Raw genomic sequence first — 24140 nt, forward strand, 5'->3', positions numbered from 1 at the left:
TTTTCTTTTATTCAGATCCACCAGAGTTTGACATGAAGAACTACCCGAAAAACACTGTATATGTACGAGCAGGATCTAATTTGAAGTTTGAGCTGCCACTGACCGGAAAGCCAATGCCAAAGGTTTCAATAGCAAGAAACAATGTTGCTGCAAAAACAGGAAAGAGGTTCAACTATGAGATGACACCAGAAAGCCTCCTCATCGATCTAAAGGAAAGCATTGCCAGTGATGCAGGCAGATATGATATCACAGCTTCCAATTCGATTGGAACAACTAAAATGTTTGTTAACATTCTGGTTTTGGATAGACCTGGTCCACCAGTTGGCCCAGTTGAGGTTGGTGAAGTAGGCGAAACAACTGTGTGCCTGAAATGGCTTCCACCTGTCTATGAGGGTGGCAGTCCTGTTACAAACTATGTTGTGTTAAGAAGAGAAACCAGCACACCTGCTTGGACAGAAGTAACCTCCCAGGTAGCACGGAATGCTGTCAAAGTAACCAAGCTGACAAACGGAGAGGAATACCAGTTCAGAATCAAAGCAGAAAATCGCTTTGGAATCAGTGATCACATTGACTCACAACCTGTGATGGTGAAACTTCCATACAGTAAGTATTTCTTCATGACTTATTTTTATTTACCTCTTTTAGTATTGTGTGTGTGTGTGTGTTTATATAAATATACATACATTTATCTTCTAGCCATCCCTGGTCCACCATCAACACCATGGGCTAGCTTTGTCTCAAGAGAGTGCATCACTGTATGCTGGCATGAGCCAGTTGCAGATGGTGGAAACCCTGTTTTTGGATACCATGTCCAAATGAAAGAGAGAAGCAGCATCCTGTGGCAGAAGGTCAACAAAACAGCTATTCCTGGAACTCAAATCCGTATTACAAATATATGCCCTGGTATGATTTATGAATTCAAGGTTTCAGCAGAAAATGCCGCTGGTATTGGAAAGATAAGCAAAACATCTGAAGAAATACTTGCAATTGATGCTTGTGGTAAGTAAAACCACTAATCACTTTTGTTATGTAGAGTTCAATTTATTATCACCAAACATTATATCAAATATGTTTCATAAAAATATGACTTGCCATTTCAGAACCCCCTGCCAATGTTAAAGTTACTGAGGTCACAAAGAACTCCATCAGCTTAGCCTGGCAGAAACCTCCCTATGATGGTGGCAGCAAAATCACTGGCTATATGGTTGAGAGAAGAGAGGCTCCAAATGGCAGATGGGTGAAGGCTAACTTCACCAACATACTTGAGAGAAAGTTCACTGTCTCAGGCCTGTCACTGGATCAATCTTATGACTTCAGAGTCATGGCTAAGAATGCAATTGGCTCTGTCAGTAATCCCTCACTTATTGTTGGACCAGCAACTTGTGTTGACGTAATTGGTAAGCTTGATTCTTTTCCAAACCTGTTGTAGATTATTTACAATAGTAATTGAATACTTTGTATTAATATTTGTTCAATGTCATATTTTCCCCAGGTGCACCAGTCATTGACCTTCCACCAGAGTACTTAGATGTTGTACAATATAAAGCAGGTGTCACTGTCAAGATCAAAGTTGGAATTATCGCTAAGCCTTTGCCAACAATCGAATGGCTCAAGGATGGCAAGGAGTTGGTACAGACTTCTACTATTTCAATTGAGAACACCACCGATACCTCTGGCGTTCTTATCAAGGATGCAACTCGTCTTAACACAGGAACATATGAAATTAAAATAAAGAATGTTCTGGGCACAGCAACAGCACAAATTAGAATCCAGATCCTAGGTATGCATGTAATACTCCACCTACACTTCTGTGTCCTCATTTTTTTCAAAGACACCACTCGTTCATTTTTCTAGTTTATCTGCAAAAGCCTTAATGTGTTTCTTTTGTGTTCTTCCTAACAGATAAACCTGGACCTCCTGCTGGTAACATTGAATTCAAATCTGTCACAGCTGACAAAATCGTAATTGCATGGGAACCAGTCACTGATCATGGTGGAGCTGAGGTCACCCATTATATTGCTGAGAAACGAGAAACAAGCCGTGTAGTTTGGTCGGCCATTTCTGAAGAACTGCATGACTGCACTGTATCAGTTCAGAAACTTGTCAGAGGTGCAGAGTATGTCTTCCGTGTACGTGGTGTCAACAAGTTTGGCCTCGGTGATACTCTGGAATCTGAGCCTGTTATTGCCAAGAATTCTTTCGGTAAGAATTAAACATAAAGGCACTAACACACCTACATTCAAATTGAAGCATTACTAAAATAAGTTCTTCTTCCTGTAGTTACCCCTGGACAACCTACTACACCAGAGGTCACAGAAGCAAACAAAACATCCATGAAAGTTGTATGGGACAAGCCAGGCATTGATGGTGGCAGTATGGTAACCGGCTACCTAATTGAGAGAAGAAACAAAAAGAGTCTTCGTTGGAAGAGGATCTTCAAAGACCCAATTAGTGAAACTACACTCACGGTTCATCATCTCACAGAAAACAATGAATATCAATACCGTGTTTGTGCTATTAACAAAGCTGGTGAAGGTCCATTCTCTGAGGTGTCTGACTTCTATAAGGCAGCTGATCCAGTTGGTAAGTTTTGTTTTACTCTGCCCAGCTTATCCTAAATTTAGTAAAACTTTTCTGGAAACTTGATCATTTGTTAATTAATTAATTGTTAATTAATGAATTAATTGTTAACTTTCATCCTCCATTTAGAAACACCACTTGAACCATCCAAACTAAGAGTTGTTGATTCTACTAAAACATCAATTACTCTTGGATGGTCTAAACCTGAATGGGATGGTGGAAGTGAAATCACCAGCTATGTTGTTGAGATGAGAGTGGGAGAAGAAGAAGAATGGACTGTGATTAGCCGTAAGGGTGAAGTGAGAACGACAGAGTATGTGGCATCAGGCCTAAAACCAGACACTGATTACTATTTCCGTGTGAGTGGTGTCAACTGTGCTGGACATGGAGATCCAATTGAAATGGAGGACCCAGTTCAAGCAAAGGATATTCTTGGTATGCTGACACAATTTTAACACTGTCAATTTTTACGCTTACACTATTCTTAAGATATCAGAAATTTGTTGAAAACATTGTCATACTTTATATTTTTTTCTTTTTACAGAGGAAGCCATGGTTGATCCAGATGTAGCTATGAGAACACACTATATTGTGAAGGCAGGAAATGATGTGGAAATTATCGTACCTCTCAAGGGCAGACCTGCTCCAACTGCATCCTGGAAGAAAGATGATGTAAACATTGACAAAGATCCAAACTATGAAATTCACAACACAGATACAACATCAGTTATGGTGATCCGGGAAGTCACAAGAAAAGACACTGGCAAATACATTGTGGAGATTCAGAATGGTGTAGGCCAACCAAAAACTCTCACTGTGTCTGTTAAAGTTCAAGACACGCCAGCAGCCTGCAGAAATTTGACAATCAAAGAAGTCACTCGTGGTAAAGTCACTCTTAGCTGGGAACCACCTCTTCTAGACGGTGGTGCTGAAATCACCAACTACATTGTTGAAAAGAGAGATTCCTCCAAACGTGCATACTCTAGTGTAACAAACAAATGCAAAGAATTAACATATGTAATTGAGGAGGTATCTGAGAAGACATCCTACTTCTTCCGTGTCTTAGCCGAGAATGAAAATGGCATAGGCGATCCTTGCGAGACTGCAGAACCAGTGAAAGCTACTGAGACTCCTGGTGTAGTCAAAGAGCTTTCTATGAAAGACTCTTCCAAAGATTCTGTTACACTACAGTGGAATAAACCAGACTATGATGGTGGTAGCATTATAACTGACTATATTGTTGAAAAGAAACTCAAGGGCGAAGAAGAATGGGCACCTGCTGGTACTAGTAAGCACCTTGAATTTGAAGTTAAAAAGCTGAAAGAACTCACAGAAATGTTCTTCAGAGTTTGCTCAAAGAACGAGAAGGGCAATAGTGATTTCACAGAAGTTGGACCTATCAAAGTGAAGGACTTCATCATTGCACCAGAAGCAAGCCTTGAGGAATATCCAACTGGAGAAATTAGTGTGCGCCTTGGACATAATGTCCACATTGAATTGCCATACAAGGGTAAACCTCGTCCCAGGCTAATCTGGCTGAAGGACAATCTGCCGCTCAAGGAAAGTGAACAGGTGCGCTTCAAGAGGACAGAGAACAAAGCAACTTTAATGATCAAAAATGTAACTAAAGACAATGGTGGCAAATACACACTCACTCTTGACAACAACTTCAAGAGAAATTCATTCCACATTCATGTCATCACTCTTGGACCCCCATCTAGACCTATTGGACCCATTCGTTTGGATGAAGTCAGAGCAGAACACATTGCTATATCTTGGGATGAGCCAAATGATGATGGTGGCGGAGAAGTGAAATGCTATACGGTAGAGAAGCGTGACACCTCTCAGTCAGACTGGAAGATGGCCTGCTCAAGTGTAGAAGGAACATCATTTAAGGTGCCTAACCTCATCAAAGGATTACAGTATCAATTTAGAGTGTGTGCTGAAAACAGATATGGTGCTAGTGACCCACTTGTTTCACAAAGTGTCATTGCCAAGCATGAGTTTAGACCACCAGGTCCACCTGGCATGCCCCTTGTATTCAATATCACCAATGATGGCATGAGTCTTCAGTGGGACAAACCAGTATATGATGGAGGTTGTCCAGTCCTTGGCTATCATGTTGAGAAGAAGGAGAAGAACAGCATCATGTGGCAAAAAGTTAACACAATTCTAGTGACCAAAACAGAATTCAGAGCCCTGGAGCTCATTGAGGGTCTGGAGTACCAGTTCAGAGTGTACGCCCAGAACGATGCTGGACATAGTCGCATGAGTGATGTCAGCAAGTTGAACACAGCTGTTTCTCCAGTCGGTAAGTTCCACATAGATGCAATAATCTGTGATTTAATTATTGATTTTTAATGATTGAAATAATATGTCAATATATTACAATGTGATTTTGTATTGCATTCATCACAGCTGTTGAAAACTAGTAAACTGTAACAATGGTATGACATTTATCTAATTGTAGATCCTCCTGGTACACCTGACTACACTGATATTACCAGTAACTCAGTGGCTCTTAAATGGGATCCACCCAAGCGTGATGGAGGAAACAAGATTGTTGCCTACAACGTTGAGAAGAGACAGGGACAAGGCCGTTGGTTCAAGTGCAATTTCTCAGATATTCCTGAAAGTGAATTCATTGTGACTGGACTTGCTTGCAATGAACGTTACGAGTTCAGAGTTACTGCCAGAAATGCCATTGGAACCATAAGCCCACCTTCTCAGTCCTCTGGCTACATTGTGGTCAGAGACGAAACCTGTAAGTTTATGATAACCTAAAAATAACACAACCTCAGCAACAAATATATTGTTTTGTTTGAAGTACTAATGTTTTTATATTAATCCTCTACTTTCTAGTTGCTCCAAACATCGAATTTGGACAAGAGTACTTTGAAGGAGTTGCCGTTAAGGCTGGAGATAACATCAGGATCAAGGTTTCTATTTCTGGACGCCCAACACCCAGGGTTGTATGGTACAAGGATGATGTGGAAATCACGAAGAAGATGATGGACATCATCTCTGCTCCTGGATCCAGCTCTATATTTATTAGAGATTCTGATCGTTCCCACCGTGGACTATATGCTGTAGAAGCCTCAAATCCCTCTGGAACCAAAAGAGAGAAGATAAATGTCCAAGTGTTTGGTATGCATTCCTAACATTTTCAATGGCAATTGGGCTGCAACATTACATTGTTGAATCTGATATCTCATATCATATATCTTTGCATATTTTCATAGACACACCTGGAGAGCCAGTGGGACCCATCGTCTTCTCAGATATCTCAGAGGGCAAAGTAACACTTTCATGGAATCCTCCTGAAAACAATGGCTGCTCTGATGTCACCCACTACATTGTTGAGAAGCGTGAAACATCTAAAATCTCATGGGCTCTTGTCACAGATCAGTGTGAGGAGTGTACATACAACGCTTCAAAGCTGATCAAGACTAATGAATACCAGTTCCGAGTTTCAGCAGTCAACAAGATAGGTGTTGGTAGACCACTGGACTCTGTACCTGTTATTGCACAGATGCAATACAGTAAGTGAATTATATTTTGACATTATATTTGACATTATATTATCCCTGACACTTGGCTAAATGCATTTGTATAGTCATTGCAAATACATGTGTGCAATTCAATTTTTTCCCACTGTTTTACAGCCTCTCCAGATGCTCCAGGCACACCAGATGCAACAGAGGTTGATGGAGAAAGTATAACAATTGCCTGGACAGCTCCAACTAATGATGGAGGAAATCCGATTAAGTATTATATTGTTGAAAGGCGTGAGAAGAAGGGTCGCTGGACAAAGGTTTTGACCAGAAAACCTATCACTGAAGTTGCACACCGTGTTACTCATCTCACAGAAGACGTAGAATATGAGTTCCAAGTGATGGCTGTGAATGATGCTGGAATTGGAACGCCTAGCAATATTTCAATGCCCATAAAATGTTGTGAGCCTACAGAGACCCCTGATGCTCCTTCCATTGTCAATGTATTTGATTCCACCAACACATCCATCAGCTTGGAATGGACCAAACCTGCATGGGATGGTGGAATGGAAATCCAAGGTTATATAATTGAGATGACCAAGGGTAGCAAGAAGGAAAAGAAGGAGGAGGAAGAGGAGGAGGAAGAGGAGGAGGAGGAGGGATGGCAGAGAGTCAACGAGGATTTGTGCACAGCAACAAAATATGTTGTAACTGGGTTGGAAACTGGCGTTGACTACAGGCTCCGTGTCTGTGGTGTGAACAGTGTAGGAAAGGGAGAGACCTGTGAAATCCCTGAGCCAGCCCAAGCTGTTGACAGAGTCATGGCACCAGATATTTATATTGATGCAAGCTTCAAGCAGACACATATTTTGAAGAGTGGAGGATCTCTCTGTCTTAGTATTGCATTCAAGGGAAAGCCAGATCCTGCTGTCACATGGGTTAAAGAGGATGGTGAGCTTGGCGTCTTGTCAGAAATTAGTACCACAGAAGGCACATCTTCATTGACACTGGAGAACTGCTCAAGAAATGACACAGGAAAGTACACTGCCACCCTTGAGAACAGCAGTGGCTCTAAATCCATTACATTTACCGTCAAGGTGTTAGATACACCTGGACCACCAACAAATGTGGCCTTCACAGAAATTGCAAGAGGTGCTGTGTCATTAAAATGGGAGCCTCCACTTAATGATGGTGGTGCCCGAGTTCATCATTACATCGTTGAGAAGCGAGAGGCTTCACGCCGCACTTGGACAGAAGCTGCAGGAAAATGCCTTTTACCTAAACTGAGTGTTTCTGAACTTCTTGAGGGAGTTCCATACTTCTTCAGGGTTATGGCAGAAAATCAGCATGGCCTTGGAGAGGCGTTTGAATTCACAGATCCAGTTATAGCCACTGCAGAGCCTTCAGCTCCTAAAAGACTGGATGTTCTTGACACCACTGATACATCTGTTACTCTTTGCTGGCTCAAACCTGAACATGATGGTGGTAGTCGCATCACCAGTTACACTATTGAGGGTAAAGCAAAGGACGCAGAGAAATGGATGGTTTGCGGTCAGACTAAAACTCTGAACTATGTTGTAGAAAACTTGCCAACAGGTGCAGAGTTTGAATTCCGTGTTAAAGCCAAAAATGATGCAGGCTTTAGTCAACCTAAAGGAATGTTTGCTCCAGTTGTTGTCAAAGAGCCTCACATTGAACCAACTGCAGATCTCAGTGGAATTGAGCATCAGCTCATCACATGCAAGGGTGGTGCAACCTTTGAAATTGATGTTCCCATCAGTGGAAGGCCAGCTCCAAAGGTGACCTGGAAACTTGAGGAAATGAGGATGAAGTCAACAGATAGAGTATCAATTGTAACAACTAAAAACAGGACTACTCTAATTGTCAAGGAGAGCATGAGAGGTGATAGTGGCAAATACTTCATTACCCTTGAAAACATCACTGGAGCAAAGACCTTCACTGTCACTGTCAATGTGATTGGCAGACCTAGTGCACCTGAAGGACCCGTTGAGGTTTCATCAATCACATCTGAATCTTGTGTGATTTCCTGGAATGAACCTGAGGATGATGGCGGCACTGAAATCACCAACTACATCATTGAGAAGCGCGAGTCTGGATCTACAGCTTGGCAACTTATCAATTCCAGTGTGAAGCGCACTTCCTTCATGGTCACAAACTTGACAAAGTACATGCAGTACACCTTCCGTGTCTGTGCTGAAAACAGATTTGGTGTGAGCAAATCCACTGAGTCTGATACTATTGTTGCAGAACATCCATTTGGTAAGTCAGTCAAAATTGAAATTAATTGTAATACAGAGACTATTCATTTTATACATATGCACTTTGTATATCAGTATGTCTAAGTTTTGTTCACTTTTTCTTTAGTTCCACCGGGTCCACCAACAAGACCTGAGATATTTGCTGCTTCTGCTACAACCATGAGCATTCGCTGGGAGGAGCCATACCATGATGGTGGAAGCAAGGTTACTGGATACTGGATTGAGAGGAAAGAACGCAACACCATTCTTTGGGTCAGGGAGAACAAGATCCCATGCTTCGAGTGCGTCTATAAAGTTGAAGGCCTTGCTGAGGGCCTGGAGTATCAGTTCCGTGTGTATGCCATGAATAGTGCTGGACTTAGCAAGGCAAGTGATGCTTCAAAGAAGAGGATTGCCCAGAATCCAGTTGGTAAGTGTACAATTTAAAGTTATAAAAGTAGTAGTTGTATTATTGTTCAATTACATCATGGTTTCATTCTTATAAATGTATAAATACTATTTTATTCTTGTGCCTAGATCCTCCTGGCAAACCAGAAGTAACAGAGGTGTCCAGGTCATCAGTATCAATCAAATGGTCTACACCACTAAACGATGGTGGAAGCCCCATCACAGGATATATTGTTGAGCGCAAGCCTTACACTGTCACTGGTGAAGGTCGCTGGCTGAAGTGTAATTACACCAATGTCACTGACACAAACTTCAAGGTCACTGCACTTGGAGAGGGTGAGGTCTATGAATTCCGAGTTATCGCCAAAAATGCTAACGGTGTGTTAAGCACACCATCAGAATCAACTGGAGCTGTGACTTGCAAAGCAGAATACAGTAAGTCATGTCCCACCTATCATTTCTGATGTTGTTAAATGCTGTTTGAAATAGTCCTTTCAACGTTTTATTTATTTCACTTTTATTTTTTAGCTCCTCCAAGGGCAGACCTTGACAGCAAACTTCTTGCTGACACTGTGACGATAAGAGCTGGCTCTGATCTGGTTCTTGATGCTGCTGTTGGAGGCAAGCCTGATCCAAAGGCGTTCTGGTCCAAGGGAACAAAGGAGCTGGAACTTTGTGAGAAGTATGCTTTGCAGTACACTGCTACCCGTGCCCTGGCAATCATCAAATTCTGCGATCGCAATGATACTGGCAAATATATTCTGACAGTGAAGAATGCCAGTGGAATCAAGTCTGCTGAGGTCAACGTCAAAGTACTTGGTAGGTATAATGACATGAAATAGCCTATCGAAACTTGATATGACTTGAGTGAGTTATGAAGATAATTGAACTCACCATTGATATTTGTTTGTAGATACTCCTGGACCGCCAGCTGATACGATTGTCATCAGCAATGTTACAGAGGATAAGTGCACCTTGACTTGGCAACCACCTCTTGAAGATGGTGGTGATGCTGTTGCACATTATGTTGTTGAGAGGAGGGACACCAACAGACTCAACTGGGTGGTAATGGAAGCAGAGTGCAAGGGCCTAACATGTGAAATCAGAAGACTTTTCAAGAACTGTGAATATATCTTCCGTGTCAGAGGTGTCAACAAGTATGGGGAGGGTGTGCCACTGCAATCTCATGCTATCATTGCTAGGAACAACTTCAGTAAGTATTTTTTTCTTTCTGTCAATTTTAATGACAAAAATACAGTGCAAAGTCTCACTTGTGTCTTGTGGTCGTTATTACAGCTGTGCCATCACCACCTGGACCACCGGAATTACTTGTTGTTGGAAAGGACTTTGCTACCATTGAGTGGCTGAAGCCAGAAAGTGATGGTGGAAGTCCAGTTACTAGCTACCTTATTGAAAGGCGTGAAAGGAAGAGCATAAGATGGATCAAGGTTAACAAGGATTCTGTGCTCTTGGACACAACATTCAAGATCTCAAGCCTACAACAAGGCAACATTTACCAGTTCCGTGTTTCAGCGATAAATGCTGCTGGTGAAAGCTTGCCAAGTGAAGTATCCATGTATGCTGTCTGCAGAGAGGCAACATGTAAGTATTTACTGACTTACCAGTCTTCCTAGACTAAGGCTGACCAATTCTCAGGTTATGAATTAAGCTGAAAACACTGACACTTCACTCTGCTTACTTTTCCAGGCACTCCTGCTCCTCCTTCAATTCCACGCATTACAGATACCCATGCAGAGAGCATTAGCCTGGCTTGGACAAGACCATTGGATGATGGAGGTGCTGATGTTATTGGATACGTCCTTGAAATGCAGGAGGAAGGAGCTGAAGATGAAGATGTATGGACCAAAACACATGAGAAGACTCTGAGAAACACAGAGTACACAGTGACTGGCCTTGTAACTGGCAAGAAATACTACTTCAGAGTTGCTGGAGTCAATGTCAATGGAATTGGTGAATTTAGTGATTCCTGCGCAGAGACAGAGCCTATTGAAAGAATTGGTATGTTGATATTCAAACCAGTTTGTTACAAGCATCGATATGAAATAATGATGAAAAAAATCATAATTTTAATTGTATCTCAACTGCCATTGTCTTTCAGTAATTCCTGACCTAGAGATCCCAGATGAGCTGACTAAGACTGTTTGCTTGAGGGCTGGAGGTTGCCTTCGTCTTTTTGTTACTGTTACTGGCAGACCAGCACCAACTATTGCCTGGAGCAAGCCTGGCACAGACCTTCATACCCGTGGCTTTATTGAAATAACTAGACACACTGCCTCTCTGATAATTGACAAGGTGCACCGCTACGATGCTGGCAAATACATAATCTCTGGAGAGAATTCTGCTGGCAAGAAGGAAGCCGCTATTCTTGTCAAGATTTATGGTACATATGTTTGTCACATCTTACATGTTTCCAGTACATGAATTCACAGTCAATCTGTAATGATTGTATTGATTTTTTCGTTTCAGATACTCCTGGTCCACCAGGTCCAATTAAAATCAAGGAACTTACATCTGAATCTGCTGTAATTACATGGGATCCTCCTACTGTTGATGGTGGTGCCCCTGTCAACAATTACATTATTGAGAGAAGGGAGGCATCCATGAGAGCCTACAAGACAGTTACATCCAAGTGCAGCAAGACCTCATACAAGATTGATGGATTGATTGAAGGAATGCTGTACTACTTCAGGGTCTTGCCGGAAAATCTTTACGGTGTTGGAGAGCCTAGTGAAACCGGTGATCTTGTGCTAGTATGTGAAGTGCCATTGCCACCACATAAACTTGACGTTATTGACATAACCAAGACCACAGTAACTCTTGCATGGGAGAAACCAGAACACGATGGAGGAAGCAGACTTACAGCATACGTTGTTGAGGCCTGCAAATTTGGAACAGACAAGTGGATGAAGGTCACCACTCTTAAGATTACAGACTTAGAGTACACTATTACTTCTCTGACTGAGAATGACCAGTTCTTCTTCAGAGTACGTGCTGTGAACAGCAGAGGACCAAGTGAGCCCAAAGAACTTGTGGCACCTGTAACTGTTCAAGAACAAAGAGGTAATATTACAATGATATCATTATTACCCTTCATTATAATGTGTTCAGTTATTTTGTACCCTTTATAACACTTATAATGAATATATTCTGTAAATTTATATTCTTTTATTTTGTCATTTTATATAGGAACACATTAAGAGTATGCATGTGCAATGATTCTACTCACTTTATTGTTTCATCTGTTTCACAGTTGAGCCACAAATCGACCTTACAGAACTTCCACAGAAGGCAGTCAGTGTCCTTGCTGGTAAACCTCTCGAGATAGAACTGCCAATTGTTGGCAGACCTCCTCCGAAGTGTCAATGGTATTTCAGTGACAAGAAGGTGAAGATAACTGATCGTGTTAAGGTGAAGAGCACTGGAAAGTCATCCAAGCTGACTGTGCTTGACACTACTATTGATGACACTGGAGACTACACTCTTGAAGTCAAGAACACTCATGGAATGGCTACAGAAATAATCAAAGTCATTGTTCTAGGTAAGACTGCTCAAGCTAATAAAATCACCTAACCCTAATAAATCCTCTGCCTTCATCTTTTCAGAGAAATTAAGAAAAAATGGTGTAATTGTTATCAATGAGTTTCAGTGTTTTACCTGTATTTCTCTTTTACCCAGCCAAACCTGATGAGCCTAAAGGACCAATCCGGTTTGATGAAGTTGATGCTACCTCTGTCTTGATCAGCTGGGAACCACCAATGAGAGACGGTGGAGCCACAGTCAGTGGCTATGTCGTTGAGCAGCGTGAAGCTCATCGTCCTGGATGGGTGCCTGTCTCCGATTCTGTTAGCAGACCAACCTTCAAGTTCGAGAGACTGACTGAAGGAGAGGAATATGTATTCCGAGCTGCAGCAATTAATCGCTTTGGCACTGGAGACTACTTGCAGTCTGATGTTGTGATGTGCAAGAGTTCTACATGTAAGACGTTTTCACACATGGAGATATTGAAAGAGTAGTTATGTTCTACATGAGGAAACTAAAATGTGTCTGTTCTCTTCCTTTAGCTATTCCCGGACCACCTGGCAGACCAACTGTATTTGACGTGTCCCGTGATGGAATGACCATAGCCTGGCACGAACCAGATGAAGATGGTGGATCTCCTGTGTCTGGCTATATCATTGAGCGCAAGGAGGTCAGAGCAGACAGATGGGTTCGTGCTAACAAGAACCCAGTGACCATGACCAGATACAGATCTACTGGTCTGATTGAAGGCCTTGAATATGAACACAGGGTAATTGCCATTAATGCCAGAGGAGTTGGCAAACCAAGTCTCCTCTCCCCACGTGCTGTGGCAACTGATATTGTTGGTAAGTACATATTTGTTGTGCAAGACATATTTATCATCCACAAACTGTGGTATAAGTTATAATTTGTTATATATATATATCATAACAATATATAATCATAACAAACATATACATTTATAACTTTAAGTTATATTTTAATAATGACAACGACAAAATAATAAAATTATATATTCTTTCAACAGATCCACCTGGTGCTCCTCAGAACCCAAGAATCACAGACACAACTAAGACCTCTGTGTCTCTGGCTTGGAGTCCTCCAGATGAGGAGGGAGGCGCAAAGGTCTCAGGTTATCTGATCGAGATGCAAAAGGTTGGCTCAGTGACTTGGATCAAGTGCAATACAACACCGTCAATGATCTGTGAGTACACACTGACCCAGATGCCTGCAGGAGAGGAATTCAAGTTCCGTGTTTTGGCTTGCAATTCTGGTGGTCCAGGTGAAGCAGCTGAAGTTCCAGGAACAGTCACCATAACAGAGATGCAAGGTGAGAAAATGTTATAGTTTTATTGTCTCATGACCTTTTTGTAATTCTTTATAAGTGATAATTAATGTCAGTTGATGGGAGATATTGGACTAATCATATCTATATGGTTTATTTCAGAACCTCCAAGTTATGATCTTGAGGCCAGGTACAAGGATGTCTACATTGTCAGACAAGGAGGAGTCCTCAAACTTACTGTGCCCATCAAGGGTAAACCAAGTCCTACATGTAAATGGACAAAGGATGGTGCTGATGTCTCAGAACGGGCAATGTTCGTATCTGATGAAGATGTCAGTGAGCTTGTCATCAAAAATGCAGACAGGAGTGACTCTGGTCTGTATGAGCTTGTGATCCAGAACAAGTGTGGCAAGAAGGTTCTGCGCATCAAGGTTAAAGTGATTGGTCGTCCAAATGCACCAGAGGGCCCTCTTGCATATGAAGAAATCCAAGCACATTCTGTGAAATTATGCTGGAAACCACCTACTGATAATGGTGGCTCTGAAATCCTTGGTTACATTGTGGAGAGGCGTGAGGTTCCTAAGACAGCCTGGTACACTGTGGACTCTAGGGTGGTTGAAACATCACTGGTGGTTAAGGGACTGAACGAAGGTGCTGAGTACCACTTCAAGGTGACCGCTGAGAACCAGTTTGGTATCAGTGGATCCCTCAAATCGGAAGAGGCTCTTGTTCCAAAGACCCCCATCTGTGAGTACTCACCTTATTACACCATCCTTTTATGTGTTTAAAAGAACATTCAATAAATGGCATCTCTTTTATTTAAACTATATCAACAGGTGTACCTGAAGCCTCAACAAGTCCACCTGAAATTATGGATGTCACAAAGAGCTCAGTTGCGCTGGCCTGGACTAAGCCTAGAGATGGTGGCTCAGCAATAACAGCATACTATGTTGAGTTCAAACTGACATCATCTGAAACTTGGGAGCGCCATGAAAAGAAGATTGCTTCTACCATGTACACTCTAACTGGTCTGACTGCTGATGCTGAATATCAGTTCAGAGTAGTTGCTGAAAATGATATTGGTCAGAGTGAACCTGGACCTGCTTCAGATGTAGTTACATGCAAAGATCCATTCGGTAAGTCAGCAATCATCTTTACATTCACTAATAAGTAGCTTGTTCAATTTAATTTTGTTTTCTTTTTGCCTATTTGTAACATTTACTTTTTCTTACAGACAAACCAAGTCAACCAGGTGAGATTGATATAGTAAGTGTTACCAATAACTGCATCACCATTCGCTGGGGAGTACCTGAATGCGATGGTGGAAAGGAGATCCTTGGTTATTGGGTTGAGTATAGAAAATCTATCGAAAGCACCTGGAAGAAATGCAGCAAGCAGCGCATCAAGGAGAAAGAATTCCTCATACCTGGTCTGCAAGAGGCAACTGAGTATGAGTTCCGTGTGTTTGCTGAGAATGCAACTGGAATCAGCAGACCTCGTAGAACAGCCACAGGCATTAAAACCAAACTTGCAAGTAAGTTTTTAGGCCTGGATGGCCCTCTAAGTGACATAACATTTTTTTTCTTTTTGGAAAAGATTTACAGATGATATGATATGCAAAAATATAGATGTCTAACAATTGATTATTGCCTTTAACAGCTGGAACAGCGCCAGGCCTTAGGAAAGAGATGGATGAGGTAACAGCAAAACTTGGACAGACAGTAACCATGAAATGCCAAATAGTTGGCCGACCTGTACCCGATATCAAATGGTTTAGATTTGGAAAGGAACTCAAGGTGGGCATGAAATATGAAATGAGTTCTGATGGTCGTAACCACCAACTGGTTGTGGTAGCAGACCAACAGGAAGATGAGGGCGAGTATACTTGCAAAGGAATTAACGAGGCCGGTGAAGCTGAGACCACAGGTGTCCTTGTTTTGGAGGCAGCTCCTCGCTTCCATCCTGATTATCCTCTAAAGAGCACATACTATGCTGAATGTGGCACTACCGTGCGCATTCATGCTGTCTACATCGGACGTCCTCAGCCAAAGATCATGTGGCTCCATGGTGCAACACAATTGCAACCCTCTGAGAACATTATTATGGAGAACACAGAGCATTACACTCATTTGGTTCTCAAGAATGTGCAGCGCAGAGTGAATGGAGGAAAATACAGAATTCGCATCAACAACCACTTTGGCAGTGCTGACACTGTATTCCAGCTTGAAATCTATGGTATGTAATTATTATTCTTTTTTCACTTGTCCTCTTGTCACCATTTAATGTGTTAAATTATTTAGAGGAATTAATTATGTCTGTCTTTAATTTTTTCAGATAAACCTGCCATGCCAGAAGGTCCAGTCAAGCTTGAGGCTCTAATGAAGAACTCTGTGATCATTAGCTGGAAACCACCAAAGGATGATGGTGGTTCGATGATCACAAATTACATTGTTGAGAGACATGAGGACAAGGAAGGTGATGAATGGCAACTAGTGTCATCTTCCATCACTGGAACATCGTGCCGCATTCCCAATCTTATTGAAAATGCTGGATATCACTTCCGTGTATCTGCACAAAACAAATATGGCAATAGTGAGGCACTTGAAACCCCAACTCCAATCCTTATTAAGAGTCAGTTAGGTAAGTTCAGCAAAATTTACTAACTAGACCAAAACAATGCTATATCAAGAATATTATTGTATGGATATTTACATACTGTATATGTTTTATTGCTTTACAGAGAAGCCTGGAGCACCACTGAGTGTTTCTGTGGCTGCTATAACAAAGAATTCTTGTGTTGTATCCTGGAGACCACCTCTTAGTGATGGAGGCTCCAAGATCAAGACTTACTGCTTGGAGAAACGGGATAAGAAGAAGGGTGAATGGGTCTCTGTGACAAGTGATGAAATTCACCAGACAGTGTTCTCTGTCAAGGGCCTGACTGAAGGTGTTGAGTATGACTTCCGTGTCAAATGTGAAAATCTGGGAGGACATAGCGAATGGAGTGAAGTGTCTCCTACTGTTATTCCCAAGACTGATGTTGATGTTCGTGCACCTGCCTTCAAAGAGGAGCTCAGGAACATGAGTGTCAGATACAAGAGCAATGCAACACTTGTTTGCAAAATTACAGGACAGCCTAAGCCTGTAGTGAAATGGTTCAGACGTGGCAAAGAGATTCAGTCTGATGGCAAAAAAATTAAAGTGCAGGAATTCAAGGGCGGCTATCATCAGCTTGTCATAACTGCTGCAGATGAAGAAGACTCAACTGTCTATCAGATCAGAGCAACAAACCAGGGTGGATCAATCTGTGCAACAGTCTCCCTGGATGTTGAAGGTAAGTTTACAGAATTTAGGTTAACATGGTGTTTTCATTTAGAATTCATACTGTTGAAATATGACTTAACTTAATGTGTTATTAACTATGTTAATAATGTTAATGTGCTTTTGTTTACAGTTCCTGCAAAGATAAATCTGCCCAAGAATCTGAAGGATAAGGAAGCAATTCCAGCCCTTCGTGGTGAAGTGGTTAACATCAAGATTCCATTCACTGGCAAACCTGATCCAGTCATTACATGGCAGAAGGGACAAGATCTTATTGACAACGATGGATACTACCAAGTCATTGTAACAAGATCATTCACATCCCTTGTGTTCCCCAATGGAGTTGAAAGGAAAGATGCTGGATTCTATGTTGTTTGTGCAAAGAACAGATTTGGCATTGACCAGCAAACAGTTGAACTTGATGTAGCTGATGTGCCTGATCCTCCACGTGGCATCAAAGCCAGTGAGGTCTCAAGAGATTCAGTGACTCTGAACTGGGTTGCACCTGCTAGCGATGGTGGTAGCAGAGTAAGCAACTACATTATAGAGAAGTGTGCCACTACTGCTGAAAGATGGATTCGTGTTGCACAGTCACGTGACACTCATTACACTGTCACCAACCTCTTTGGAAAAACAAGTTATCAATTCCGCGTTATTGCTGAGAACAAGTTTGGTCTAAGTGCACCATCAGAAACATCTGGACCTGTGGTAACCAAAGAAGACAAATCAAGAGTGCTTAACTATGATGAAGAAGTTGATGATACCACGCCTGTCTCTAAAGGAAGAGCTCCACACTCTGAGGCCAAGAACTTGCACACTAAGTACATGATTGCTGAAGAGCTTGGACGTGGCCAGTTTGGCATTGTTCACCGTTGTGTTGAGATCAGCTCTGAGAAGACCTTTATGGCCAAGTTTGTTAAAGTCAGGGGTGCAGATCAAGCCCTCGTGAAGAAAGAAATTGCAATGCTGAATATTGCCCGTCACAGGAACTTCCTGTGTCTTCATGAGTCATTTGATAGTGCTGAAGAATTAGTTATGATCTATGACTTTATCTCTGGTGTAGACATATTTGAACGCCTTGGCACAGCCAACTTTGAGCTCAATGAGAGAGAAATTGTCAACTACATCAAACAGGTCTGTGAAGCTCTTGAGTATATACACAGTAGGAGCTATGGTCACTTTGACATCAGACCAGAAAACATTGTGTATACCACAAGAAAGGGCACAAACATCAAGATCATTGAGATAGGACAGGCTATGAAACTTACACCTGGAGACATAGTCAAAGTTCAGTTCACTACAGCTGAATATGCTGCACCTGAAATCCACCAAAATGAAATGGTGAGCACAGTTACAGACATGTGGTCAGTTGGTGTCTTGGTGTATGTGCTTCTTAGTGGACTCAATCCATTTGCATCTGAAACTAATCAGCAAATGATTGACAGCATTTCAAATGCTGAGTACAGCTTTGATGATGAGTCTTTCAAGGAAGCTAGCATTGATGCATTAGATTTCATCGACAGACTGCTTACCAAAGACCGCAAACATCGTATGAGTTCTGCGCAAGCTCTGGAACATCCTTGGTTGACAAAGAGCACTGAGGAACTGAGCACAAAAACAATCAAGATCGCAAGACATAAGAGGTACTACCAGTCTATGGTTAAGAAGGAGTGGAACACAGTTGTTTCTTCAGCTCGTGTTGCTTCTGGTGGGGCCATCAGAAGTCAGAGAGGTGTAACAGCGGCTAAAGCCAAGATTGCGCCATTTGAACACGGCCCTATTGCAGGACCAATCAGGCACAATGTTTCAGATGTAGGTGGAGAGGTGAAGTTCGTCTGTAGCATTGAGAACTTTGACAGTAACACCGAGGTGACTTGGTACTGCGGAGTGAGACAACTTGAAGAGGGTGCTAAGTATGAAATCACCTATGATGATGAAGAGGGAATTGCAACTATCACCATCAAGGGAGTATCAAAACCAGATGATGGAACCTACAGATGCAAGGCCGTCAATGAATATGGTGAGGATTCTGCCTATGGAGAACTCTTTGTCAATGGAGTTAGAAAATACCGTGACTTCTTCACGTCACGTGTTGTAAAGAAAGTGAAGCGCAGAGTTGACACAACAAGACTGCTCCAGAGACCACCTGAGTTCACTTTGCCTTTGATGAACCGCCGTGCTTACATTGGTGAGGATGTTCGCTTTGGTGTCACTATCACTGTGCATCCAGAGCCACGTGTTATGTGGTTGAAATCTGGGCAGAAACTCGTACCAGGCCATGATGAGAAGAAGTACACATTCATAACAGATAAGGGTCTGTATCAACTTGTGATTCACAATGTTGATGCTGATGATGATGCTGAATACAGCGTTGTGGCACGCAACAGATATGGTGATGATAGCTGCAAAGCAAGACTCACCATCAGTCCTCGTCCTCCTCCTGCTGATAACACTTTGAGGCCTATGTTCAAACGTTTGCTTGCTAATGTTGATTGTAGGGAAGGCCAGAGTGCACGCTTTGAAGTGAGAGTCTCAGGAAAACCAGACCTGAGGTGGGAGAAGGATGGCGCGCCTTTGGCATTTGGTCCACAAATTGAGGTTGTGCATGAGGGCTTGGACTACTTTGTGCTACATGTAAAAGACACTCTACCTGAAGATTCAGGAGTTTACAGAGTCGTTGCCACAAACTCTGCTGGGTCTGCAAGTTGCCAAGCCACGCTTAAGGTGGAACGTGTCACACATGTAAAGAAGGACTATGAGGCTGAAGACAAGAAGAAAAAGAAGAAAGAAACTGAAACAGAAGACATTGACAAGAGAGCAAGACTCTCAATGATTCTTGCTGGTGCTGATGTCACACCTCTTACCCCAGTTGCACAGCAGGCCTTGAGGGAAGCTGCCACTATGTTCAAACCAGCAGTGGTACCAAAGAAGGGTAGGTCTGAAGCTGAAGAAGCCAGAGAAAAGGAAGAGCGCAAAAAGAGAGCAGAGGAAAAGAGGCTGAGAATGCCCTATGTTGTACCACCACCTCGTGAGCATGCTCCAAATGTACTTGAAGAGGATATGGAGATCAAGTACTTTGTGCCCTTCTCTGACATGAAATGGTACAAGAAACTCCGTGACCAGTATGAATTCCCTGAGCCTATGGACAAGATCCCGCAGAAGAGACTCAAACGTATCCGCCTCTCAAGGTGGGAGCAATTCTATGATATTCCTGTAAGAATCAAGGACCAGTATAAGCCAAGATGGCACATTCCAACTGTTTCTCAAGATGATCTCGAAACAGTAAGACCAGCAAGACATCGTACACCTTCCCCAGAAATAGAGAATTACTACAGAATCAGGAGGAGGTCTCTTGGTGATTTGTCTGATGAGGAACTCCTTCTGCCAGTCAAAGACTATCTGTCTATGAAGCAAACAGAGGAAGAAAGGCTTCGTCTTGAAGACGAACTTGAACTTGGATACTCTGCTTCTCCACCTAGTTTGAGCCCTGTGCGTTTTGAACTTTCTGCACTACGTCATCCATCACCACAGAGAGTGGCGTATGAAGAAGATGAAGAGGGCGAGGAGGTCCCAACATATGACTCCTATCGTATTCCCTCTAAATATGAAGCTGGCCCCAGCTACATTGACTTGCGCCAGCGTCATGACAAGGCTACTTACAGGCCTCCAAGGCAGAAGCAGAGAGTATATGAAGAAAAGGAGGACCAAGAGCTACTCCGCTCAGTGAAAACCACCCAAAGAATTACTTCATACAAGAGTCAGCTCAAACGCATGGAGTTTGAGGATAAAACAAGAGTGACTAAAAAGGAGAAAACAACTCATGCCCCAGTAATGTCTGAGGGTGGCGAGATGCCTTATGTCCCATTACCATCTTCAACAACCATGCCAAAGAGGAGACGATCACCATCTCCTAAACCTCGCAAAACACCTGCAGCTGAGACTGAGGCAGCCAGGAAACCATCACCTGCACCAGAGAAGCCACGCACCGCATCTCCAAGTGTTGCCTCCTCAGAGAAAGTAGCCTCTATTGACTTGTCAGCAAAGGTTGACTACATGTCAAGGTATGAGGCAAAGAAAAAGGCAATTAAATCTGTGAAGAAAGTTGAGGTTACGACACAACAACCATTCAGTCTTGACCATGCCCCACGCATTACAATAAGAATGCGCTCTCATCGTGTGCCATTTGGACAGCACACAAAATTCACTCTGAACATCCAGTCTCAGTCACAAACACAGGCCAAATGGCTCCACAATGGACAGGAGATTCATGCAAGCAATAAATACCGTATGAGTAATGTGAGTGGAGTTCTGACCCTTCAAATCATGGATTGTCAGTTAGAAGATAGTGGTACCTATCGTGTTGTTTGCAAAAATGCTAAGGGAGAGACCTCTGATTATGCTACTCTTGATGTGGCAGAAGGAGGATACTCTTCATTTGTCACTATTCGCCAAGAAGAGGAGCCTCCTGTTCTCTCTCTCCCAAAAATGACCAGAACTGATGTTTACCAAGTGTCTTCAAAATCGGCAGCATTTGAAGAGACAGAAGTGTCTTCAGTGATTTCCTTGAGTGAAGTGGAGACTATTAGTGAAACAGTGGAGACTCATGAAGAGTATGCATCCTCTGAATCAAAGCTGCAAGTCCTTGAAGAGACTGTAATAGTAGAGGCTTCTGTTGAGCAAACAAAACCAACTCTCCCTGCAACAATTCTCATCAAACCACTGTCACTGACAGTGTCTGAGGGAGAAACTGCCAGATTCTCATGTGACGTTGATGGTGAGCCAGCCCCTAGTGTGGCCTGGCTCCGGGAAGGACAAGCCATTGTAACCTCTCACCGCCACCATGTCTCAACCACACAGTACAAGTCTACATTTGAGATTTCCTCTGTTGAACTCTCCGATGAAGGCAATTACACCCTTGTGGTTAAGAATTCCGAGGGCAAACAGGAAGCTGAGTTCAGTCTCACCATCCGCAAACCATCAGCTGAGGAGAAAGCCGTTGCCTCACCTCCTAGAGTGAAGTCACCTGTTGCCTCACCCCCACGGGTAAAATCACCAGAGGCAATCAAATCTCCAAAGAGAGTGAAGTCTCCTGAACCTGTTAAGTCACCACCAAGAGTGAAGTCTCCAACATCTCCAAAGTCTCCGAGGTCTCCAACTCCCAAGGAGAAGCCTTCTTTCACCATGGGTCTGACAGATGTCTCAGCAGCCTCAGATAGCATTGTGAAGCTGACTGTGAAGGTGTCTGGAGAACCAAAGCCCAAAATCTCTTGGACGAAAGATGGAAAGGTACAGTTGTATTATGTATTATGAATCATTGTATCAATTTCACTTTTTGAAATTGTTCTAAGAAATTACCTAACTCAAATTCATATTGTCATTTCAGACTCTCTCCCAGGGTGGGAAATATGAAATCTTTGAGGAGCATGGGTCAGTCTATCTAGAAATTTATGAATCTGAGGTTTCAGATAGTGGAATGTATAAATGCACTCTCACAAACAGTGCTGGCTCAATCTCCTCAACATGTACTGTCACAGTTAAAGGTAAGGCTTTTCACACTGAACATTTAACAGTGTTATGTAATTTATAACATGATTATGATTGAAATGATCAAAAAGTTGATGTTCTTGATAAAATATGTATAATATTGTTGTGTCTGCTTATAGCATCCGAACAGATGAAAACTCAAAAGGAGTCTGTATCCACGTATGAAACCAAGGGAGAAGTCGTTGAACAAATCACAAAAATGGAAATTATTCATGAGGAAGTCCAATCTTACACAGAAGTAAAAGCATCCCACACCCAAATGACCATGACAGTCGGTCAGTCAATGACACTGAAAGCAAACATCCCTGGGGCTACTAATGTCAAATGGATCCTGAATGGAGTTGAAGTTGCCAACTCAGAGAGCTACAGATATGGAGTATCGGGAAATGACCATACATTGACAATCAAGAGCATTAGTCAGCAGGATCAGGGAATCATCACGTGTGAGGCAAAGACTGACCATGGGGCTGTCAAGTGCCAATTCGATACAACGATCAGTGAGGCGCGTTCCGATGCACCATCATTCCTCAGCCAGCCAAAATCTCAGAATGTCAATGCAGGACAAAGTGTAGCATTCAAATGTGAAGTATCAGGAGAGCCTTCTCCTGAGGTTGAGTGGCTTAAAGACAATGTCCTGGTACGTAGCATTATGTCACAATTATAGTTTACCCAGTACCCATTTCAAATTGAATTACATGTGTTTATATGTATTTTTGATATATTTCCCCCTCTATAGATCTCTGTAACATCAAACATGAAACTGAGCCGTTCAAAGAATGTGTACACCCTGGAGATAGAGGAGGCCACTGCTGCTGACAGTGGGAAATACACAGTCAAAGCTCAAAACAAGTTTGGACAGTGCTCAGCTACTGCATCTTTAAATGTTCTTGGTAAGTCATCAGTGCCTTTGCTTCACTAACACATCCAAAGAAGAATAATGCTTTCCCAAGTTTTAAGGGAAAAAAAACTTGTGCACGCTCAAATAACATCTGCTTCATGCAGACAACTACTATTGTACTACTGTATATTATATATCTATGGGAATGATGCAATTCTACCCTCATGTTTGTTACTTATCTCAACTCAACTGAACTCAACTCACTGAATGTAATTTAAATATTACATTATGATGCATATGATTTATGCTTTTATTCACAATGCACACCAGAGGTATATTTTATATATTATACAGTATGTAATCATTAAAGACAAAGAAAACTGTAAATACTCACAACTCAACTGCTGCTCAAAGGCTTCTTCGCTTCACTGTGCTGCTTCTATACTCTCACAGCTCTGGTTGAGGAACCTGTCAAAATGATTGTAATGGAGAAAGCCTCCGCTACTGAGAGTTTGCAGGGCAGTTTATCTGCGGCGGCCGTCCACATGGCTTCATCAATGAAAGAGTCATCCTTCAGCAGCTCCAGCATGTCTGAAGCTAAATTTGAAAGCATGTCTGCTAGCATGTCCTCCATGACCTCTGAAACAATGGTAGCCATGAGCTCCAGCACTGTAATGAGTTCCAGCAGTGTAATGGAGGTCTCAGCAACTCACTCACATACGGAGGGGTCCACCTCCCAACACCAGTAAAGGTGAGGCCGTGAACGTTGTCTTGTGTATGTCAGATTCACCGCTCGTGACCGAAATACTAACAGAATTATACTCTCTATAAAACAAGTGCTGAAGGTGTTCTAACATTGTCTACGTCTTCGT

At 42.4% G+C, this 24140-nt stretch overlaps 1 protein-coding gene across 20 annotated transcripts in view; it reads left to right on the forward strand.

Annotated features, from left to right (window-relative positions):
- Positions 1 to 24140, forward strand: part of LOC143100796 (titin-like) — a 145345-nt gene that overhangs the window by 119803 nt on the left and 1402 nt on the right. For all 20 annotated transcript variants that reach the window (XM_076264288.1, XM_076264298.1, XM_076264291.1 and 17 more), the window contains 35 exons: positions 16 to 603; positions 697 to 999; positions 1101 to 1397; positions 1493 to 1780; positions 1903 to 2202; positions 2281 to 2583; positions 2710 to 3015; positions 3125 to 4891; positions 5051 to 5344; positions 5443 to 5727; positions 5823 to 6122; positions 6246 to 8354; positions 8460 to 8762; positions 8870 to 9175; positions 9269 to 9559; positions 9654 to 9953; positions 10037 to 10342; positions 10448 to 10759; positions 10860 to 11141; positions 11228 to 11821; positions 12012 to 12299; positions 12437 to 12736; positions 12823 to 13125; positions 13308 to 13610; positions 13728 to 14312; positions 14402 to 14701; positions 14800 to 15099; positions 15225 to 15800; positions 15900 to 16205; positions 16306 to 16899; positions 17020 to 22172; positions 22270 to 22426; positions 22550 to 23067; positions 23167 to 23320; positions 23722 to 24019. In XM_076264288.1, the coding sequence (XP_076120403.1) occupies positions 16 to 603; positions 697 to 999; positions 1101 to 1397; positions 1493 to 1780; positions 1903 to 2202; positions 2281 to 2583; positions 2710 to 3015; positions 3125 to 4891; positions 5051 to 5344; positions 5443 to 5727; positions 5823 to 6122; positions 6246 to 8354; positions 8460 to 8762; positions 8870 to 9175; positions 9269 to 9559; positions 9654 to 9953; positions 10037 to 10342; positions 10448 to 10759; positions 10860 to 11141; positions 11228 to 11821; positions 12012 to 12299; positions 12437 to 12736; positions 12823 to 13125; positions 13308 to 13610; positions 13728 to 14312; positions 14402 to 14701; positions 14800 to 15099; positions 15225 to 15800; positions 15900 to 16205; positions 16306 to 16899; positions 17020 to 22172; positions 22270 to 22426; positions 22550 to 23067; positions 23167 to 23320; positions 23722 to 24017 (19967 nt within the window). In that variant the 3' untranslated portion in view covers positions 24018 to 24019. The remainder of the gene's footprint in view (positions 1 to 15; positions 604 to 696; positions 1000 to 1100; positions 1398 to 1492; positions 1781 to 1902; positions 2203 to 2280; positions 2584 to 2709; positions 3016 to 3124; positions 4892 to 5050; positions 5345 to 5442; positions 5728 to 5822; positions 6123 to 6245; positions 8355 to 8459; positions 8763 to 8869; positions 9176 to 9268; positions 9560 to 9653; positions 9954 to 10036; positions 10343 to 10447; positions 10760 to 10859; positions 11142 to 11227; positions 11822 to 12011; positions 12300 to 12436; positions 12737 to 12822; positions 13126 to 13307; positions 13611 to 13727; positions 14313 to 14401; positions 14702 to 14799; positions 15100 to 15224; positions 15801 to 15899; positions 16206 to 16305; positions 16900 to 17019; positions 22173 to 22269; positions 22427 to 22549; positions 23068 to 23166; positions 23321 to 23721; positions 24020 to 24140) is intronic.

The sequence above is a fragment of the Alosa pseudoharengus genome, unplaced genomic scaffold (assembly GCF_046254945.1).
Source record: "Alosa pseudoharengus isolate Yale_2024_CS ecotype anadromous, Long Island Sound unplaced genomic scaffold, YU_APseudo_1.1 YU_APseudo_1.1_scf_3, whole genome shotgun sequence".
NCBI lineage: Eukaryota > Metazoa > Chordata > Actinopteri > Clupeiformes > Clupeidae > Alosa > Alosa pseudoharengus.